Source organism: Apiospora marii (assembly GCF_038362585.1).
Source record: "Apiospora marii strain CBS 49790 chromosome Unknown utg000005l_segment0_segment0, whole genome shotgun sequence".
Classification (NCBI taxonomy): domain Eukaryota; kingdom Fungi; phylum Ascomycota; class Sordariomycetes; order Amphisphaeriales; family Apiosporaceae; genus Apiospora; species Apiospora marii.
In genome coordinates, this window is record NW_027117377.1 from 3429490 (window position 1) to 3446681 (window position 17192).

Below are 17192 nucleotides of genomic sequence, written 5' to 3' on the forward strand. Positions count from 1 at the left end.
TTTCCTAGTGTGAAGTATCAGTACCCGGTATCTAGGCTTTGAGGCCGTTAAAGTCAAGAAAGGTAGATGAGACTGACCTGCGCCTTGAACGGTGACAAATGCGGCTGACGCATCCACAAGCTTTTGAAAACATCCTCGAAGCGCGGGTGTGAGAAGGCCGACGGTCGAAGTCAAGGGCTGGTGGCGAGGCAACTCGTGCTAGAAGCGGCACGCGATGATGGCTGTTGTAATGATCATCACAGGAACAAGAGTTGAGATATGCCCTCCGGTTATAGGTGATAGCTGTTTCGTAGCTGACGATATCTTCTCTGTCATCTACGTCCTCCAAGTGATCTTCCAATTCTGAAACTGCTGAAGAAGGTTCCTTTTGAAGCTCGTTGCAGCCAACTTGGCCTGCCATGATTCTGCTAGTGCGGCAAGCAGGTGGTTCTGGCGCAGATATTGCAATTCAATGAAGATGCCTTGCAGGCGTGAAAGCAAATGCCGGAAATCTAGACGAGGAATCTCGAAAGTATTTTGGCCAGAGTGAACAGAATCGGCTTGGGTGGAATTTATCATGGAGCGGACGTAGTCTGTATGACAGATAGATATTGATACGTTATACTGGTCTCTTAGCTATGCCAAGACTTTAGAGATCGAGATGCTAACATCTGACCTGCAGTATCGATCTCGTAGCTCCGGGTGCTTGCTTCTCAGGCAAACCTTGATATGTGTAGTCGATGCTGAGGGGGGCTGTTTTGTCTAGTTGATGAGCCGCAAGCTACCTTATCATGACGGCTGTCGACCGAGTCAGGGGTTTAAGCTCGAGATCATCTCGCAAATATCGGACTTACTTTTGCGGTATGTGTTCATCAAATTGGCATGTCGTGAGAATACCTACTTTCTCTTTAAGGAACATGATGTTTACAATCACCTACTCGCATAAATATCGCCAGACTCACTAGACCTTATCACGTAGATAGGAGTAGAACTGAACAACGGGCATTTGGTGAGCAAAGCGAAGTGCTCAGGGGCTATTCAGTGATGGGTGTATCACATAATGCCCGCAGATTACCAAATCTCAAGTCCCAATCATGACATCAGGATAGCAAACCACAAATATCCTTTGTATGGAGCCTTTGGATCTCATGCAATGCATCGAATTTTCAGTAGGCATTTTGAGATGTCCCTCGGTCAAGTGTTGTGGTAAGGTTGCCCGCTGAGGCGCAAAGTGCTGGATGAAGCGGGCAAAGCTGTCTCAACCCCACCTAAGCTCCAGGCGCGACTTTCAATTGATCAGCGTCATCGACGGCCGGTTTACCAATATCTTATCGCTTAACTCCGACTTGCGACGGAACTTTGCCACATCAACTTCTCTATGTTGAAGGTGCCTCTTCCAAAGGAACTAAGGAGAAGATGGTGTACAGTATCGAGGAAGTCATTTGAACGTCAATGATGTCTGGCAAAGCTACGCTACCATACACATGCTCACGATGCGCCGTTGCCTTGCTTCGGCAAGAGGCGCGATACAGCATTGGTGCATATTCCCGTAATCGTTGGAATCGCCATTCTTCGAGCGCCGCCGACGCGCAGAAACCCGACGACAACGACAACAAACAGTCGCAGAAGGATGCCGAACCTGCTACGCCCGAGCGCGGGGCCATGTCCAGGCGACTCGAAGAAGCCACCGAAGATGCCCTACTCACCGGTGGACGGGCTGGTCGCCGCGCGGTCGAAGACGCCGGGTTTTCCGATGAACTCAAGGAGCGACTGTTTGCCAAGGTGAAGGATGCCGAGTTTCGATCAGAATATGCATCGGCGTTCGCTGAGGCAGAAATGCCCAGCGCTGCTGCCTCGGGCTCGCGGTTCGCTGCCGCCAGCCAGCCGTGGGCGGGCGAGGAGTCAACCGAGGACGCGGTGCTGCGCATGCTCAACGACGCCCACAAGCCGCTCAGTCGCGACCTGCGGGTCAAGCCGACGCTTCCCGACCTGAAGCCGGTTGATTTCCGTATACGACGGGAAGCCAATCCGAATCCCGGCCAGCGCGTCGCTAACGCCCGCGAGAAGGCCGGCGCCTACACCGAGCTCGGCCTTTCCGAGAACGCCTTGAACGAGAAGGAGAAGGAGGCCAGACGGAAGGAGTTCCGAGAGCGGTTCCGGCCCGAGGCGCGAGCGGTGCCCAGTACGCTGACAGGGCTGGCGTCGCTGGCCAATGAACGGATCGAAAACGCCATTGCGCGAGGACAATTCAAGAATATTCCACGGGGCAAGGGCGTCGTGCGAGACAATCGCGCGGACAATCCCTTTGTTGACACGACCGAGTACATCATGAACAAGATGATCCAGCGTCAGGATTTGGTGCCGCCCTGGATCGAGAAGCAGCAGGAGCTCATCAAGACGGCGCACACCTTCCGCACGCGACTGCGGAACGACTGGAAACGGCATGCTGCACGGATAATCGCCAGTAAGGGCGGGTCATTGGATGATCAGATGCGCAAGGCCCGACGTTATGCCTTGTCGGAACAGATGCACAATCCGCGGAAGCGCAACGTCGACCAGATCTCCGTCCCCACCAACTCGACCGAGGACCCCGTCATGGTTAAGATCTACCAACAGCTCGAAGCGGAGCTGGCAGCCGAAAGTCACATGGAGACTGCGGATGTAGCTGCTGAAACGCAGCAGGAAACGCAGCAGGAAACGCAGCAGGAAACGCAGCAGGAAACGCAGCAGGAAACGCAGCAGGAAACGCAGCAGGAAACGCAACAGACGCTGGCAGAGACAATGACGACAACGGCCACCCAGGACCCCGCCTCCTTTCCTGAAACCTCATCACCAGATGAGCCGCAGCGGCAACTAGAGCCTCTTCCCCCACCGTTCCGCGACCCCGACTGGCTCGAGGTAGAGAAGTCGTACATGGAGCTTTCCATCTCCAACCTTAATACCATCACACGATCGTACAATCTGATGGCACCGGAGCTTGCCAAGAAGCCCTACTTTAGCCTTGACCGGGAGCTCAACAACTGCTACGCTGACGTGGCACCGCAGCTCGCGGATGCTATCAAGGACCGTGCTGTTCGGCCGTCGGCGTCTGCATTGGGGGCCGTGGGCAACCAGCCCAAGAGCATACTGGATCGTTTTGGTGGTGGGGGTCACACTGCCGAGGTGTTCGAATCCAAGGCACCTCATTACGGCCTGAGGGAGATGTGGCGAGACCTGTTCAAGCGCGACGACAAGCGGCAGTGAAAACCTCGCTTTCGTGTTACTATAGATGCTCATCTCCAGCTTGGCAACAGTTCGAGCATAGCACTCCTTCCTCCCCTTGAATATCTCGATATGGACTAGTACCGACATGAGAAATACCCTCTCCTGCATCCACACAATGGTCGTCCCCAACCGTCCACACCCCTATATGCGCTACAGCTCCCCTTCAACCAAGTCCACGCCCTGATTGACAGGCTTACCAATAGGCGAAGTAAATTTGATATTATTGTATTACTGTATGCTATCTGGGGCTTCCATCTACCTAAGACGTGAGTGTTTGTCGAGCTTTGTATCTAGCTAGTCGGTGCCCTACTCATCGAGTCGTTCCCAACCAAACAGACACGAACTACCTCAGCCCAAGAGCCCCCCGCATCATCTTCGTGATGTGGAAAATAGACATGGCTTTCTCTGCTCAGTACCCATTCATGTATCTTATATATTCAATGCGTTGAATGCTTTTTCCTGGTTTGCAAGCCGCTTCCGTGCCTTAATCACGGTAGTGGACATGGGCTTTCTTCAGCCATGGTGCTCCGATTTCAACATGCTGTTCGACAAGGTCCTTGGCGTGTTTTCCGATGGTACGGATCGCCCGCGGGTTCACAGTGAAATCGTCCCAAAACAGGTACTCGTCAACCTCTGCGCAGGCCACCATTTCCAAAGCGCCGGGGGCTGCTGCTTCTACAGCAGTAGTGTTCGGCTGCAGGCAGGCCTCCTCCACATGACCGAACGCCTGGCCGGCGGGCATCTTGCCCATGCCCTTGCTGTCTTCCAGCCCGGAGTTCTTGAGCTGTCGATCGGCTATGCGTTCCAAGAGGTACTTGGACACGTTGGGATTGATGACTTCCCGTCGGGAGCCGATCCCCCGCAGCATGTTGGGGTCTCTCCCTTCGCCGTCGTCTTCGTCGTCCAGGCTCGCGCCCGTAGACGCCACTTCGACCGTCGGCGTGTTCAGCCCCAGCCACCGCTCCGTCATGACGTCCATCCAGTTGTCCCAGTGCTTGGTCAGGTAGGCCGCGTTGCGCAGCTCGTCGGCTTGGGTGTGGGGTGGCGGGGGCTGGAACCGCGCCGTTTCGAAGCCCGGGGCGAGGGAGACGTCGAACAGGCGCGGGATGAGCACCCGGAACGGCCGGCCGTGGTTTTCGGGGCGGGAGGCTTGGTAGAGCAGGTCGATCTCTTGGAAGATCAGGGTCGCGAGCACTTCCACCAGCTGGAAAGAGATGTCCTGGGGAAAGGCAGAGAGGCGCCACACGTCCCAGAAGCCGAAATCAAATACCCAGAGGGTGTCTTGCGTTGGGTGCGCGGCGGGCTCGTCGGCCAGGAATGTATCAACCTGCTGTTGGAGATCTGACAGGCCAAGCGGGGTGGGATACTCAGTGCTCAGCCAGCTATAGTCGTAGGCGGCACCGGAACTTGTGTTTCTCGAAGCAAGCGTGTGGTTCAAAGTCGTCTCGTATACAAGATCGGATACGACCGATCCTCCTGCCTTGCCAATAGGGGGGATGTAAGACAAATAAGATGCGCATTTCAGCTGTATGTAAGTTAGTCTCGTCAACATCGTCTGTCTGTAATATGATTTATACTTCTTGACAAAGGACCTCGGTCCAAGATGTGCTCCGTCCGTCAAGGTCGGCCGACACCTGGTTGAGAGTGGCGACATCCCCACCACCAAACACCACGATCCTCGGCCCGCTTCCCGGACCGGCATCGATGCCTCTTGGACTCCACTTCAGCACCTTGAGGTACGATGCCCCGAAGTCAAAGAGCCATAACCGACTCGGCAAAGCGTACACAAAAACGTAGAGAATAGCGACACCTCCTAGGATTTGGGGCCATCGTCGGTAGGTTCCACGGATGGCCATGACTGACAGAAATGATATAACGGCCACCGTCCATTCTTCCGAAGAAACGATCAGAGACTTATGATTTGGAAACATGTTCGCAGCCGCGGGCTTTTCTCCCAGCAAGTTCAGAAATTGACTGATGCAATTCGAAATTCGAGATTCGGCATTCAGTGAGCACGGCCGGCGGCCTTCGTGGCGAGTGTCTCACCCAAAGTCGTGCCAAGACGGACGAGGATGCAGCGATGACTAGTTATTCCTAAGGCTTCCGTAGCTCCTGGGCGTAAGTTGGAAATATAATGGAAAAGGCGATGTCTGTCACCTCGGTGCGGCTGCTATCGAGTCTTCAGAGCTTGCACCCGCGGTCTAGGCTGCTTAAACGTATGCCGGGGAATCCGGACATGGTAAGCAGACTATAAGAGGCAGGTTACAATACGAACAATAAGAAGTAATAATAAAGAATCCAAAGCAAGAATAGGCCCCTGGACCAACACGAGACTGGACGTAGAGGAATAAATATGTGCTAGCAGGAGTAAGACCCCTGGTGCCCAAAGTTACCTGAAAGGAGGCGTTGCGCACTAGATTCTACGACGCTGATGGCTACGTTAAACTAACGAACCTAGCCTAGAGCATGAGCATAGACGTTGGGCGGAACGACGGAAGAGTCACCTGAGGTCAAATTACCTGGAGAGGAGCGAGGGTGTTTCGCAGTTGTGGTTGACATAAGTAATGGCAGATGAGGCGATGTAGCAATATGATGCTAGAACGCGAGGAGTGTCTCAAATCGGAATTCAAAGATTTGTTGAATTCGTCAAGCCTAAGGAGCTTCTGGGTTTGATCCCTCGAGGATGGCTTCCCGCGAGTAAGGGTGCTTGCAGTCTGGAGAAGAACCCTGAGACATTCAGATCCCAACTGGCCGGAAATCTTTGACAAAAAGCTTGTGTCGGCCTAGCCCGACACTTCATTTCGAACTTAACTCCCATATGGCATCCCCAAACGGGCAGGCCCGCAAGACCGGCACTTAGCACCATTATTCCTTCTCTCGGCTTGAGCCACAAGTCCCGATCCTACCTGGCCTCAAACCCAATTCCTCCTCTGGCCGCCATCCTTCCATGTTGCTATTCTCCTGTGCCTGAGGCGAATCAACAGACAACTAACACCTAGGGCACAAGTGTGCAACTCCTCGCCCACCGTTTATGCCTCGAGCCAACTGCCAATGAGGCCGCACAGCCCAAGTCCAATGAATACCGGAGCCTGCGGAAACCCAGGTCCACCAAACTCCGGATCCAGTCCCATGGTTCCGGGAAACAGGATGGCCGCCACTCCAGCCGCCCAGTATATGGAGCCCGTGAAAGCGCTGATGCCCATATACTCGCGCCTCAGCCTCGGGGTGAGGGGCTTGCGCCAAGTGTAGAAGAGCGTGGCAACCCCAAGGATGACCGACAGACTGATGGTTTGGGCGTTATGGAACCTGCACCCCAAACAACGTGAGACACGTTATCAGTGTATGAACTTACATGGGAGGAATCCGGAGGTGGGTTTTTGGAGAGATGCTGGCTTGCTTACTTTGCATGGGGTGGCCAATTGGGGTTCTGCATATGCGTGGGGCCCATGTCTGCCAGGACGGCCCCGAAAAGCAGACCGATCGAGTCGACCGTGAGGAGCACGCGACCAAGCATGGTTAATGTTTTCTTTCGAGTATCGTATTATTATTGTTGTAAAGTATAAGGTTCCTTTGGGATGTGGGTTCCGGAATATGTTCACGATTGTGTAATGGCAAGAGTTGAAACCTACCTACAGCACACGTATATATATACGCCTGCTTTCGACGCTATCTACAGCCTAGCAGTTCAGCTGAAAGGTGCATCCGAATACCCTTTGTCAGCCTGGAATTCGGACATGCCAATAGCCCGAACCAAGGCGGAGGTCGGCGGTGGGTGCGGTCAAAGGTGGATCTTCGCAGTCGACAAAGATACCACCGCACATTACCACGGCCGACGAGTTGGCATAATACGGGATATACGACGGCCCGCCATCATGGGGGGATCCATGTATTACAGCACCAACAAGAGCAAGAGCGACAGCAAGGGCAAGATTATGACCGAGAGCACGACCTAGATGCAAGACTCCAACGGTTATATTAGTTCTATTTCAGATTTAGTTTTAAGATCCGATGCAACATAGGTGCAACCATCTAAATGGATATTTTTGTATAATTCGTTTATATCCCCTTCTGCGGCTAGGTCGTATACCTGTATAAAAAGCTGATCAGCTCCAAAATGTGAACTCGGCCAAAGAAGGCTTTAGGGCGGAGCTCCTCCCTTCCTTCTGCCCGTAGCCAAACGATTCTTCAGTTCTGCTACTTCTACTAGATATCGCGCACAGTAGGCGCTGTAGTGGATATCGCATTGAAAATGCCGTTCGACATTACTAATAAGACTGCAACATTGAGCACCTGGGACTCTGGGACTACCGTAGGTATGGGGTCTCTGGCGAGTCTGGTCAATCCGATGCTGATGTTCCACGATTTTCTATGGTGGGGGTGCACAGACCGACTAAGCCCGAGCGGGTTAGTGTCGCAATAGCTGTCCTCGGCTGTAGGCCGATTCCTCCGTTGGGACCAAATTTTCTACAGCTTCGTCACGAACCTCCAAATAAAGGCGAAATCCTCTTCCCAATCCCCATCACATCTGACTTTCAAACGTCTTCTCCTCCCTCTTACCCCAATTCCCTCTCCGCAAACTCCACGTCATCTCTCCTTTTCTTGTCATTACTATACCTACCTAATATCCAGAGATGCAGCGTGCTTTGTCTTCGCGGGCCCGAGCTTCGGCTCTGTCCACTGCTGCCAAGTACAGACTCGGTAGCTCCTCACAACAGCTCCGATTTGCGCACAAGGTTCGTTGCTGCTCAGCCTATTATCCCCCAATTAGGTCTATCATCGTGCTGACAGAGAACAACAGGAGTTGAAGTTTGGTGTAGAAGGCCGTGCTTCTCTGCTGGCCGGTGTCGATACCCTCTCGAAAGCCGTTGCCACCACACTTGGTCCCAAGGGCCGCAATGTCCTGATAGAATCCAGCTACGGCTCGCCTAAGATCACCAAGGGTATGTTCCTGCAACAATTTGAGATACTTAATCTAAGTATATGCCATTGCTCATGAGCCTGACTGACCTTTTTGAGTTAGATGGTGTCACCGTTGCGAAGGCTATTACTCTCAAGGACAAGTTTGAGAACCTCGGTGCCAGATTAGTCCAAGATGTTGCTTCGAAAACGAACGAGTCCGCCGGTGACGGTACCACCAGTGCCACCGTCCTGGCGAGTGCCATCTTTGGCGAAACCGTGAAGAACGTTGCCGCCGGCTGCAACCCTATGGACCTGCGCCGCGGTACCCAGGCGGCTGTCAACGCCGTTGTCGAGTACCTCCAGAAGAACAAGAAGGACATCACCACCAGCGCAGAGATTGCCCAGGTTGCTACTATCAGTGCCAACGGCGACACTCACATTGGCAAGATCATTGCCAACGCCATGGAGAAGGTCGGCAAGGAGGGTGTTATCACCGTCAAGGAGGGCAAGACCATGAACGATGAGCTCGAGGTCACTGAGGGCATGCGCTTCGACCGTGGCTTCGTGTCTCCTTACTTCATCACCGACGCCAAGACCCAGAAGGTCGAGTTCGAGAAGCCCCTGATCCTGCTTTCCGAGAAGAAGATCTCGGCTGTCCAGGACATCATCCCCGCTCTCGAGGTCTCCACTCAGCAGCGCCGACCCCTTGTCATCATTGCTGAGGACATTGATGGCGAGGCTCTTGCCGTCTGCATTCTGAACAAGCTCCGTGGCCAGCTCCAGGTTGCTGCTGTCAAGGCCCCTGGCTTCGGTGACAACCGCAAGTCCATCCTTGGCGATCTGGCTGTTCTGACCAACGGTACCGTCTTCTCTGATGAGCTTGACATCAAGCTGGAGAAGGCCACGCCCGACATGCTCGGCTCCACCGGCTCCATTACCATCACCAAGGAGGATACCATCGTCCTGAACGGTGAGGGCAGCAAGGACAACATCACTCAGCGCTGCGAGCAGATCCGAGGTGTCATGGCCGACCCCACCACCTCTGAGTACGAGAAGGAGAAGCTTCAGGAGCGTCTTGCCAAGCTCTCCGGTGGTGTTGCCGTCATCAAGGTTGGTGGCAACTCCGAGGTTGAGGTCGGCGAGAAGAAGGACCGCTTCGTTGATGCGCTGAACGCCACCCGCGCGGCCGTCGAGGAGGGTATCCTGCCCGGTGGTGGTACCGCTCTCCTCAAGGCTGCCAGCAACGCCCTGAAGGGTGTTGAGGCCGCCAACTTCGACCAGCAGCTTGGTATCAACATCATCAAGAGCGCCATCACCCGCCCCGCTCGCCGTATCGTGGAGAACGCCGGTGAGGAGGGCTCTGTTGTCGTTGGCAAGATCATGTCCGAGTTCAGCGGAGACTTCAACAAGGGCTTCGATGCCTCCAAGGGCGAGTACGTTGACATGATCGAGGCCGGTATTCTCGACCCTCTTAAGGTCGTGCGAACCGGTCTGGTTGATGCCAGCGGTGTTGCCTCGCTCCTCGGAACCACCGAGGTCGCGATTGTTGAGGCGCCCGAGGAGAAGGGCGCTGCCCCTCCTATGGGAGGCATGGGTGGCATGGGCGGTATGGGCGGCATGGGCGGTATGATGTAAGAAGCATACAAGCGTGATTTGTTTTTGACATTGTACCAAAAAAGGGCATCTGGCTTTTGGAGTTAAAAGGAACGGACGAGCGCCGTGGGCTTGTGAACATCTCCTCTCTTCGCCTGTGTACCCCTATCTGTATATATTACATGTTGATATCCCGTCGGCGTTGCAGAGCTGTATAGTATTAGTCTAGAGAGGACCTTGGCTAAACATGAGAGCATGCATTGATGATCAAAACCCTGGCTACATACATCTAAACCGTAACTGCACATTACTGACTTGACATGCAAGATGAGTAATCTGGAGGGCGCTTAGAATTCGATAGCCTCGCTAGACCGTTCCTATTCGCCTAATATCTATTGGCTGTGTAGGTAGGTAGGCAGGCAACTGTGCCAAACTCTTTGTCAGGTCGACACGTCCGCACGCCTACGTAAAATGTATACGTATGGACATATTATCAACAGGTGACCGTCGTGCTGACTCGTAATGACGCAAGACGGCTACGCGTCTAGTCAATATATAAGTATTAAGCCTACCCAAGCTATAGGTGCCTACCCAGGCAGCACTATTTGGAGGGATTCGCGCTCTGCCTTGGTGCTGTGTTGTCGTTGTGATACATTTGTTTGGAAAATCTTATGATCTCTGGGGCTGAACAGAGCACAGGCCAGTGTGGCCCAAATTGCTGAGGCAACGACCACTTGTCCCCTGCCTTTTTGCCCACTCGTCCAACCCACAGCGTCACATTTGTTTCTTACCACTTTGGTCGGGTTGCTTGCTTGCTTTGCTTGGGTGCTTGGCTGTCCCAGAAAGACGGCCCAAAGTCGACCCCACCAGGTCACCGACCGACAGAGAGCTGCCTTGGTCTTAGTACTCGTAGTGCTGTTGCGTTGCTCCCCATTACCCCTCCAACGTAGCCTGCCCAGCGCCCAGCCCATACATAACCCGACTTTGGACTTGTACCTTTTGGAGGGGGGGCCGACAGCAAGAAAGAGAGGAGACCCAGCAAGCAAGAAAGACAGACAGAGAGAGACGAGCGAGCCCACTCTTCCGCCTCTCCATATGCGATTGATTGCGACCACCTGGACTTGGGACTAAAAACAACTCTTTCACTCTTCCACCTGTCTAACCTACCTTTTACCGCTCAACTCCAAATTCACCTACCCATCAAGCCCGACAGGCGGCAGAAGCATCTCCTTGCTATTGTAAGAACTCCTCGCCTGCCCAACCCAAAATTTGACCTCTCTCAAATTTTCCCTGCATCACTCCGCCCCCGTCCCGACCTCCCCTTCTTCGTCCACACTTGCTGGTCTGTCTCTCCTGAACTACCCCGCTAACCGTCGCCCTTCTGCTTCATCAACAGCCCAGTCAAGATCGACCATAAGAGTTTCTTTTGCGCAACAACACATTCACTGCCAAAATGGTAAGCTGCGCCCGGTCAATCTGTGCCCAATTCGCCAATGCAATGCTAATCCCGCTCTTCTGTAGTCTCAATCAGGGTTCGTCTTCCACCTTTGTTTCGCCAGAGAATGCCGTGCTGTTGTCGTGTGCTCGTGATGCTTTTGTCGCTGCTACCCCCGCCGAGACCAACCGACTTTACGGCACACGATACACGGCGAGAGAGCCTGGCACGTTCGCGAAGAAAACTACAGAGTTTGCGCTGACTCTTTACCCACAACAGAGCTTCCGTCTCGCAGGAGTGCATAACAGCCTTCAACGACCTCAAGCTTAACAAGAAGTACAAGTACATCATCTACAAGCTGTCGGACGACAACCGTGAGATCGTCGTCGAGGAGGCTTCGGACGACAAGGACTGGGAGAACTTCCGCGGCAAGCTCGTCAACGCCACCACCAAGTCCAAGAGCGTATGTTTGGTTCCGGTCCCACATGTCCCCTTTACCGCTAACCATGACGCAACCAGGGTTCCGTCGGCAAGGGTCCCCGCTACGCCGTCTACGACTTTGAGTACAACCTCGCTTCCGGCGAAGGTGCCCGCAACAAGATCACATTCATTGCCTGGTCGCCCGATGATGCCGGTGTCATGGTACGTTACTTATCGGCCACCCCACGGCCACCCTCAGCCTGCCCTCCCAACTTCCCACCAGCGAACTAACCCTTCTGTTTCGCAGGCCAAGATGGTGTACGCCTCGTCCAAGGAGGCCCTGAAGCGATCCCTTAACGGTATCGCTACTGAGCTGCAGGCCAACGACCAGGACGACGTTGAGTACGACACCGTGCTCAAGATCGTCAGCAAGGGTCTTGCCGGTTAGGAGTATGACACAACAACACACCCAAAGAGATACCAAGAACATAATGGATGAACTGAGATCTCTTGCGTGATACAAAGTTGCAGCTGGAGCATATGCTGTGCGGGAAGTCTACGACGTTTACGAAACCAACCCCCCAGGCGGCCACTTAACGACTGAAGATTGGACGGCTAGGCTCTTTGCCTGTCTGCTATAGGATGGAGGCAATGTGGAAACCGTGGTCAAGTTGGGTTCTCTCGAGGCGGCACAAGTTTCTAGATTTGATGTTGGTTGGGGAGGGCCAGTCCCTGCACTAGAGAAAACAAAAACAACCTCTTCTTCACCCAATGCTGGAATGTAGAGCATAACAATTGCGCTTGTCCCGGCATTTTTTCGTCAATTCATTACTGGATCTCAACTTATGCTTTTTCTCATCCCTTTGCTTTCCAGGCCGACTGGAACGTATCGAATACTTTCGTAGCCTCTTTCTCGTCCCGTATCCGTTGGAGTAGGAATCCCTTAAGATCGTCCCAAAACTCGGGCGACTCCAGAGTTTCGGAGCCACTAGTACCCTGGGCGACGTCAGCCTGAGCAGCCTCCGCAGTCTTAGGGGTGGAGGCAGCAGCCGCCACCGCCGCGCCTCCCATCACCATGACGCTGAACTCGAGCGTGGTTGGGCCGCCCTCCTCGGCCAGCTCCTTGAGAACCTTGCTGTCGACAACGGGCTTCTTCTTGTAGAGCATCTTGATCTTATCGAGGGCGACGTTGCCGGCCAGCTGGGCGGCCACGGCAGCCTTGAGGTCCAGCATGGACGTGTTGGGCGTCTGCGTCGTGAGCTTGAGGTCGAGCGGCGGGTTGCGCAGCGACTTGATGACGACGGTGAACGAGCGCTCGGAGCCGGGCGGGCCGGCGGCGCCGGGGCCGCCGCGGCCTTGGGGCTTGCTCATGGGTTTCGGGGGGCGGGGGAGGGTGTACTGTTTGCAGTTTGAGCGGTTAGTCAAGTCGTAAAAATATATGATATGTGAGAGGCGCGCAGGCAGCTATAAGTAGAACGACGTACGGCGCTGCGGGCTGGGTAGCTCCGCGGGTCTTCGACGTGGTCGGCCGACAGCTTGACGGGCCGGCTGTCAAGCGCGGCGAGGAACTGCTTGGCGAAGGTGGCTTCCGTCATGGTGGCGAGGTCGCGCGGGTTCGTGCTCAGGGTCGGGAAGGGGTAGGAGGTGTAGAGGGTTTCGGGCGGGGGCGGCGGTCTCGTCGTGTTGGTGTTGTTACTGGCCATGCAATGCTGGCTGGGTATGTAGGGGTATGTAAGGTAAGGTGTAGGTAGGTCGAGAGAGAAATTGTGGATGTTGGGTTAGCGACAAGCGAGTGATGATGATGTTGCTGCTGCTGCGGCTGGAGTGGTGGGGGTGGGCTCTCTGTCAAGCTGTTGCTGCTGGCTGCCAGCCAACCTGTTCCCAATTCCTCGGTTAGGTGGGGGTGTTGTGGCTAGGGCCTCTTCTTTGTGGCTGGGGACTACTGTATATCAGTGACACGTGGGGAGATGGGAAGTTGCTGGTCTTTTCGAATTTCTTTTTGAAAAATGGATTTTATGGATTAGACCTGGAAATTACTGAGGAGAAAAGGGCACATTGGTGATGGCAGTCTCTTCACGATCTCGTTTTCCCACTCTTCCATGTCAGTGAGCCTGGCTAGTTCTGAGTACCTACTTGCTTGCTTATCCTGATAGCCATTCTATTTAGAACCAGAAGGCGTGAATCAGGGGACAAGAGCAGTTCCTTTTCCATTGTCCATCTCACAGCTATTTTGCCTGGAAGCTCTCATGGCAGAACTTGGAGGCAAGACCGCCCAAGCATGGCAAACTTATGTGTGAATCTGGGAATGAAAAGGAGACGAAATGCACCAGAGCAGTCGATGCTTGACGCTTCGTTCGAAGTGCAGGATACTAATTGTGTTCTTGAATGATACAAAGCTCAGGAAAATTCGTAGCTTTCGGTCCGCCTTTGCTTGGTATACATAGGATATTGGGATGGAAGCATGCAACCCGTAGTTCAAGCTGCAGATTCCTAGTCTCTAATTGCCAATTTGACATATCACGAGCAAGATTGACACATAGCTAGAGCATATTGAGGAGAATATCCTTATAAAGTATGATATCATCCAGCCAAGTGATCCGGTCCATTCGCCTCACAGTCTACTACTACTCCCATCGCTGGCGTGGTTTGAAGGATGCGGCCGCATTCAAGGCTGGTGGTTAGCAGGAGACGGGCCATCAAAAAGAAACCCTATACTGTCTGGGGCTCGTGTCTTGGCGATCTAAGCTTGAAGTGCTATGCTGCTGGCCTAGAAAGGAAATGAACTTTCTCCTGTCTGCTGCATATACCACGTATTCAAAGTCATTCCAGGCCCGGGAAGGGGCTTGCCGCCGGAATGGTCAACATCCGGGGTAAACTAGCGGCTGGCTAGTTCATCGCGAACCATCTTCTTTAGGCAGGACTATTGGAAATTGCGCTGTCTTCATTGGTCCCGTCTTGTCATTTAGCCGGGAGCTGTGCCTTGCAGACTGTCATCCGGTGTCCCTTTACCAAGATTCCGGAAGACGGCGCGATAGTGTGTTTTGAAAAAGATCGATAGGCAATCTGAGTGAGAATGCATGCAAGTATAGTCCAATCGCGATCGTAGCGAGATATACGCAGTACCGAGATGGCAGGTAAAGGTCGCTGTCGTGTCTCAAATGACAGCGATCTCAAGACAAGTATACATCCTGCACGCACAGTAAAGACTCCATGAAGACCTTGGCCACTCTTGATCTTAAGCGCGTGAACAAGTGTAAAGGCTACGGTTCAGAGAACAGCGCTACAGCCATGGGGAATGTAGCTAGCTAGAGAGAATCTCCTACATTCTTGCTTGCTTGTTACTGGATTGGGAGCTTGTCTTTGTTGAGAGACAACCTGGTTGGCAGACACCATCGCAAGCGCCCCGCGATCGTCATCATCGCTGACCTTCACCTAGCCCGCGTCCTAGCCGGCTATCCTGCCTTCCGAACTAGACCTGCAGCTTGAAATGGCAAGAAATTAGAAAGGAGAATACAGCGGAAGTACCGGTATACATAGCAAAAGCATGAAAGTAGAGAGTCTATAACATGGAGGCATTGTCCGCTGCCTGTCGAAAACAATTATTCCAGCTCTGTGTGCATCTATCTTCTCTCGTATTTCCCCCAAAGACTACGATCCAATCGCATCATATACCCCTCAAACCAACAACATGCGTTTCTCCAAGATTGCTACCGTGGCCGCGGCCGCCACTATCGCCGAGGCCCAGCGCCCCAAGGATACTTCCATCTGCGACTACTACACCACTGCCTTGTTGAAGGAGAACACAGCCAAGAACCAGCTGACTCTTCTGACTCTGGTCGTCAACACCGTTGTCATCGGTAACTGTAAGTCTCCTTTGGGGGGTTTACCCCCAAGTAGTCCCCTGGACACAAGCTAGTAGCCGTCACTCACATACTATCCCCCATAGACACCATGCCCAATGTCGGTATCAAGGTGCCCGGTATCCTGGCTGCCGGCAAGTACGAAGGCACCGACGTCAACCTCATGCCCTACTTCACTGGCGAGCTGGCTTCCAGCAACCGCGGCAACAAGGCTGTCGCCATCAACTTCCTCGACGGTGGTGCTGCCGAGCCCCTGATGAAGAACATGCCCGCCAACGACATGAACTCCAAGCAATAGTAAGTCATACATACCTTTCATGCTTGATAGAATCATGCTCTGGGTACACGATCGATGGCTGACCGATATTCCTCTCCAGCTTCCTCCTCACCCACCTGTACCAGTTCTTCGGCTCCCTCCTGGGCTGCTCCGAGCAGGGCATGCCGGGCTTCGACGCGTACACGGCCGCCAGCTCCATGTACAAGGTGCACAAGTTCATGGACCTGAACCCGGCCGAGGTCGGCTACTTCATCCAGCAGGTCGGCATGGCGGCCGCCTCGTTCGGCGTGGCCGAGGACGACGTCAAGGCCGTCGGCACGGCGCTCAACTCCCTCTTCGGCTACCGCTGCGCGCCCCCCGCCACCGCCATCAAGGCCCAGGGCCCCCAGCTGCAGAGCATCTGCATTGACGGCGCCTGCCCCATCTCGCCCATGGCCAACGGCACCTGCGACCCCGCCTACGAGCCCGTCATGGCTCCTATGAACACCACCTCCAACAGCACCCAGGCCGCCCCCGGCTCCCAGGGCACCGCGACCATGTCCGGCAGCGGCAGCGGCATGATGCCCACCATGTCCAGCATGCCCAGCTCCGTACCTACGGCTGGCGCGGCTGCTTACGGTGTCAGCTTCGCCGCTGCCGCCGCGGGTGTTGCTGCTTTCATTATCTAAATCGACTGTTTGTTCCGCGGTGTTGAGAGTAGTTTGCAACCCATCAATCATTGTGTAACTAGCAAATGGGGCTTTTATGTACATACCAATTTTATTCGCCGAACACTTAACTTTCTAATCACCAATGACGCCCACAAGCCTTCCTGGTGTTGCACATGGCTGTATAAACTGTAGGGATGATGATTGATGTGAAGTGGTTGGTAACGTTCCATATTGCTATTAATTGACTGCTGTAGTGTCACCAAATTGGAGCAGTTGCTTGTGGAGGTCCGTCCTTAGCTCTTGCTATTTTCGACCACCTTCAGCCCTACATGGGATATGCCATACACCGTTTGCATACCGTTTGCTCATCAACTTCCTGCTGTGAAAAAGTGCAGACGAATCCCGGTCGCTTATTCAACATCCGATATCGACTCGGCAAATGGACTATGTGTTCCGAGGGTCTCGTCCAAGGCAGGTTTGGACTATGGTCCTAAAAATACTGATCAACACCAACACCTACTGCAGCTACAAGTCACCCGAGCGATTGCCGAGCCTCCTGCGATTTTGACCCTGTCAATCCCGCTGATCCACATACCCAAACCGCCATCCGTGAGCCATTCTCTGCAGAGTCTAAGCCGCTCGCCAACGACTGTTGGTATGCAGTGAGACTCGGGCTGCATGGTATCCCGTTTCTTCCGTGGCAAAGCAGGGCTTGGCGCTCTGGAGCCCAACTCCCGAATGGGACGATACATCCGCCAGAAGGTTGGCTCGCCATCATGCCACCAGTGCAGAACAGGAAGCACCGAACATGGGGA

The 17192-nt window shown here is 53.9% G+C and overlaps 8 protein-coding genes across 8 annotated transcripts; 5 read left to right on the top strand and 3 right to left on the bottom strand.

Moving 5' to 3' along the window:
• Window positions 1-1434: 1434 nt before the first annotated feature.
• PG985_008984 (uncharacterized protein) lies at window positions 1435-3222 on the top strand (the record flags this gene model as incomplete). Its single annotated transcript, XM_066828752.1, has 1 exon — window positions 1435-3222. One exon carries the CDS (start codon window positions 1435-1437, stop codon window positions 3220-3222), a length of 1788 nt encoding a protein of 595 aa, XP_066683664.1.
• Window positions 3223-3727: 505 nt separating this feature from the next.
• On the bottom strand, window positions 3728-5099 carry PG985_008985 (uncharacterized protein; the record flags this gene model as incomplete). Its single annotated transcript, XM_066828753.1, has 2 exons — window positions 3728-4768; window positions 4821-5099. The coding sequence occupies 2 exons, from the start codon at window positions 5097-5099 to the stop codon at window positions 3728-3730; spliced, it is 1320 nt and encodes a 439-aa protein (XP_066683665.1).
• A 1173-nt stretch (window positions 5100-6272) lies between these two features.
• On the bottom strand, window positions 6273-6757 carry PG985_008986 (uncharacterized protein; the record flags this gene model as incomplete). Its single annotated transcript, XM_066828754.1, has 2 exons — window positions 6273-6549; window positions 6645-6757. The coding sequence occupies 2 exons, from the start codon at window positions 6755-6757 to the stop codon at window positions 6273-6275; spliced, it is 390 nt and encodes a 129-aa protein (XP_066683666.1).
• Window positions 6758-6977: 220 nt separating this feature from the next.
• PG985_008987 (uncharacterized protein) lies at window positions 6978-7196 on the top strand (the record flags this gene model as incomplete). Its single annotated transcript, XM_066828755.1, has 1 exon — window positions 6978-7196. The coding sequence occupies one exon, from the start codon at window positions 6978-6980 to the stop codon at window positions 7194-7196; it is 219 nt and encodes a 72-aa protein (XP_066683667.1).
• Window positions 7197-7874: 678 nt separating this feature from the next.
• Window positions 7875-9777, top strand: PG985_008988 (heat-shock hsp60; the record flags this gene model as incomplete). The annotated part of the gene is made up of 3 exons (XM_066828756.1): window positions 7875-7976; window positions 8042-8183; window positions 8264-9777. The coding sequence occupies 3 exons, from the start codon at window positions 7875-7877 to the stop codon at window positions 9775-9777; spliced, it is 1758 nt and encodes a 585-aa protein (XP_066683668.1).
• Window positions 9778-11188: 1411 nt separating this feature from the next.
• Window positions 11189-12038, top strand: PG985_008989 (cofilin; the record flags this gene model as incomplete). The annotated part of the gene is made up of 5 exons (XM_066828757.1): window positions 11189-11191; window positions 11257-11267; window positions 11450-11633; window positions 11690-11812; window positions 11898-12038. The coding sequence occupies 5 exons, from the start codon at window positions 11189-11191 to the stop codon at window positions 12036-12038; spliced, it is 462 nt and encodes a 153-aa protein (XP_066683669.1).
• Window positions 12039-12445: 407 nt separating this feature from the next.
• On the bottom strand, window positions 12446-13185 carry PG985_008990 (uncharacterized protein; the record flags this gene model as incomplete). The annotated part of the gene is made up of 2 exons (XM_066828758.1): window positions 12446-12988; window positions 13075-13185. The coding sequence occupies 2 exons, from the start codon at window positions 13183-13185 to the stop codon at window positions 12446-12448; spliced, it is 654 nt and encodes a 217-aa protein (XP_066683670.1).
• A 2093-nt stretch (window positions 13186-15278) lies between these two features.
• PG985_008991 (uncharacterized protein) lies at window positions 15279-16395 on the top strand (the record flags this gene model as incomplete). The annotated part of the gene is made up of 3 exons (XM_066828759.1): window positions 15279-15453; window positions 15537-15747; window positions 15828-16395. 3 exons carry the CDS (start codon window positions 15279-15281, stop codon window positions 16393-16395), a joined length of 954 nt encoding a protein of 317 aa, XP_066683671.1.
• Between the last annotated feature and the right edge of the window lie 797 nt (window positions 16396-17192).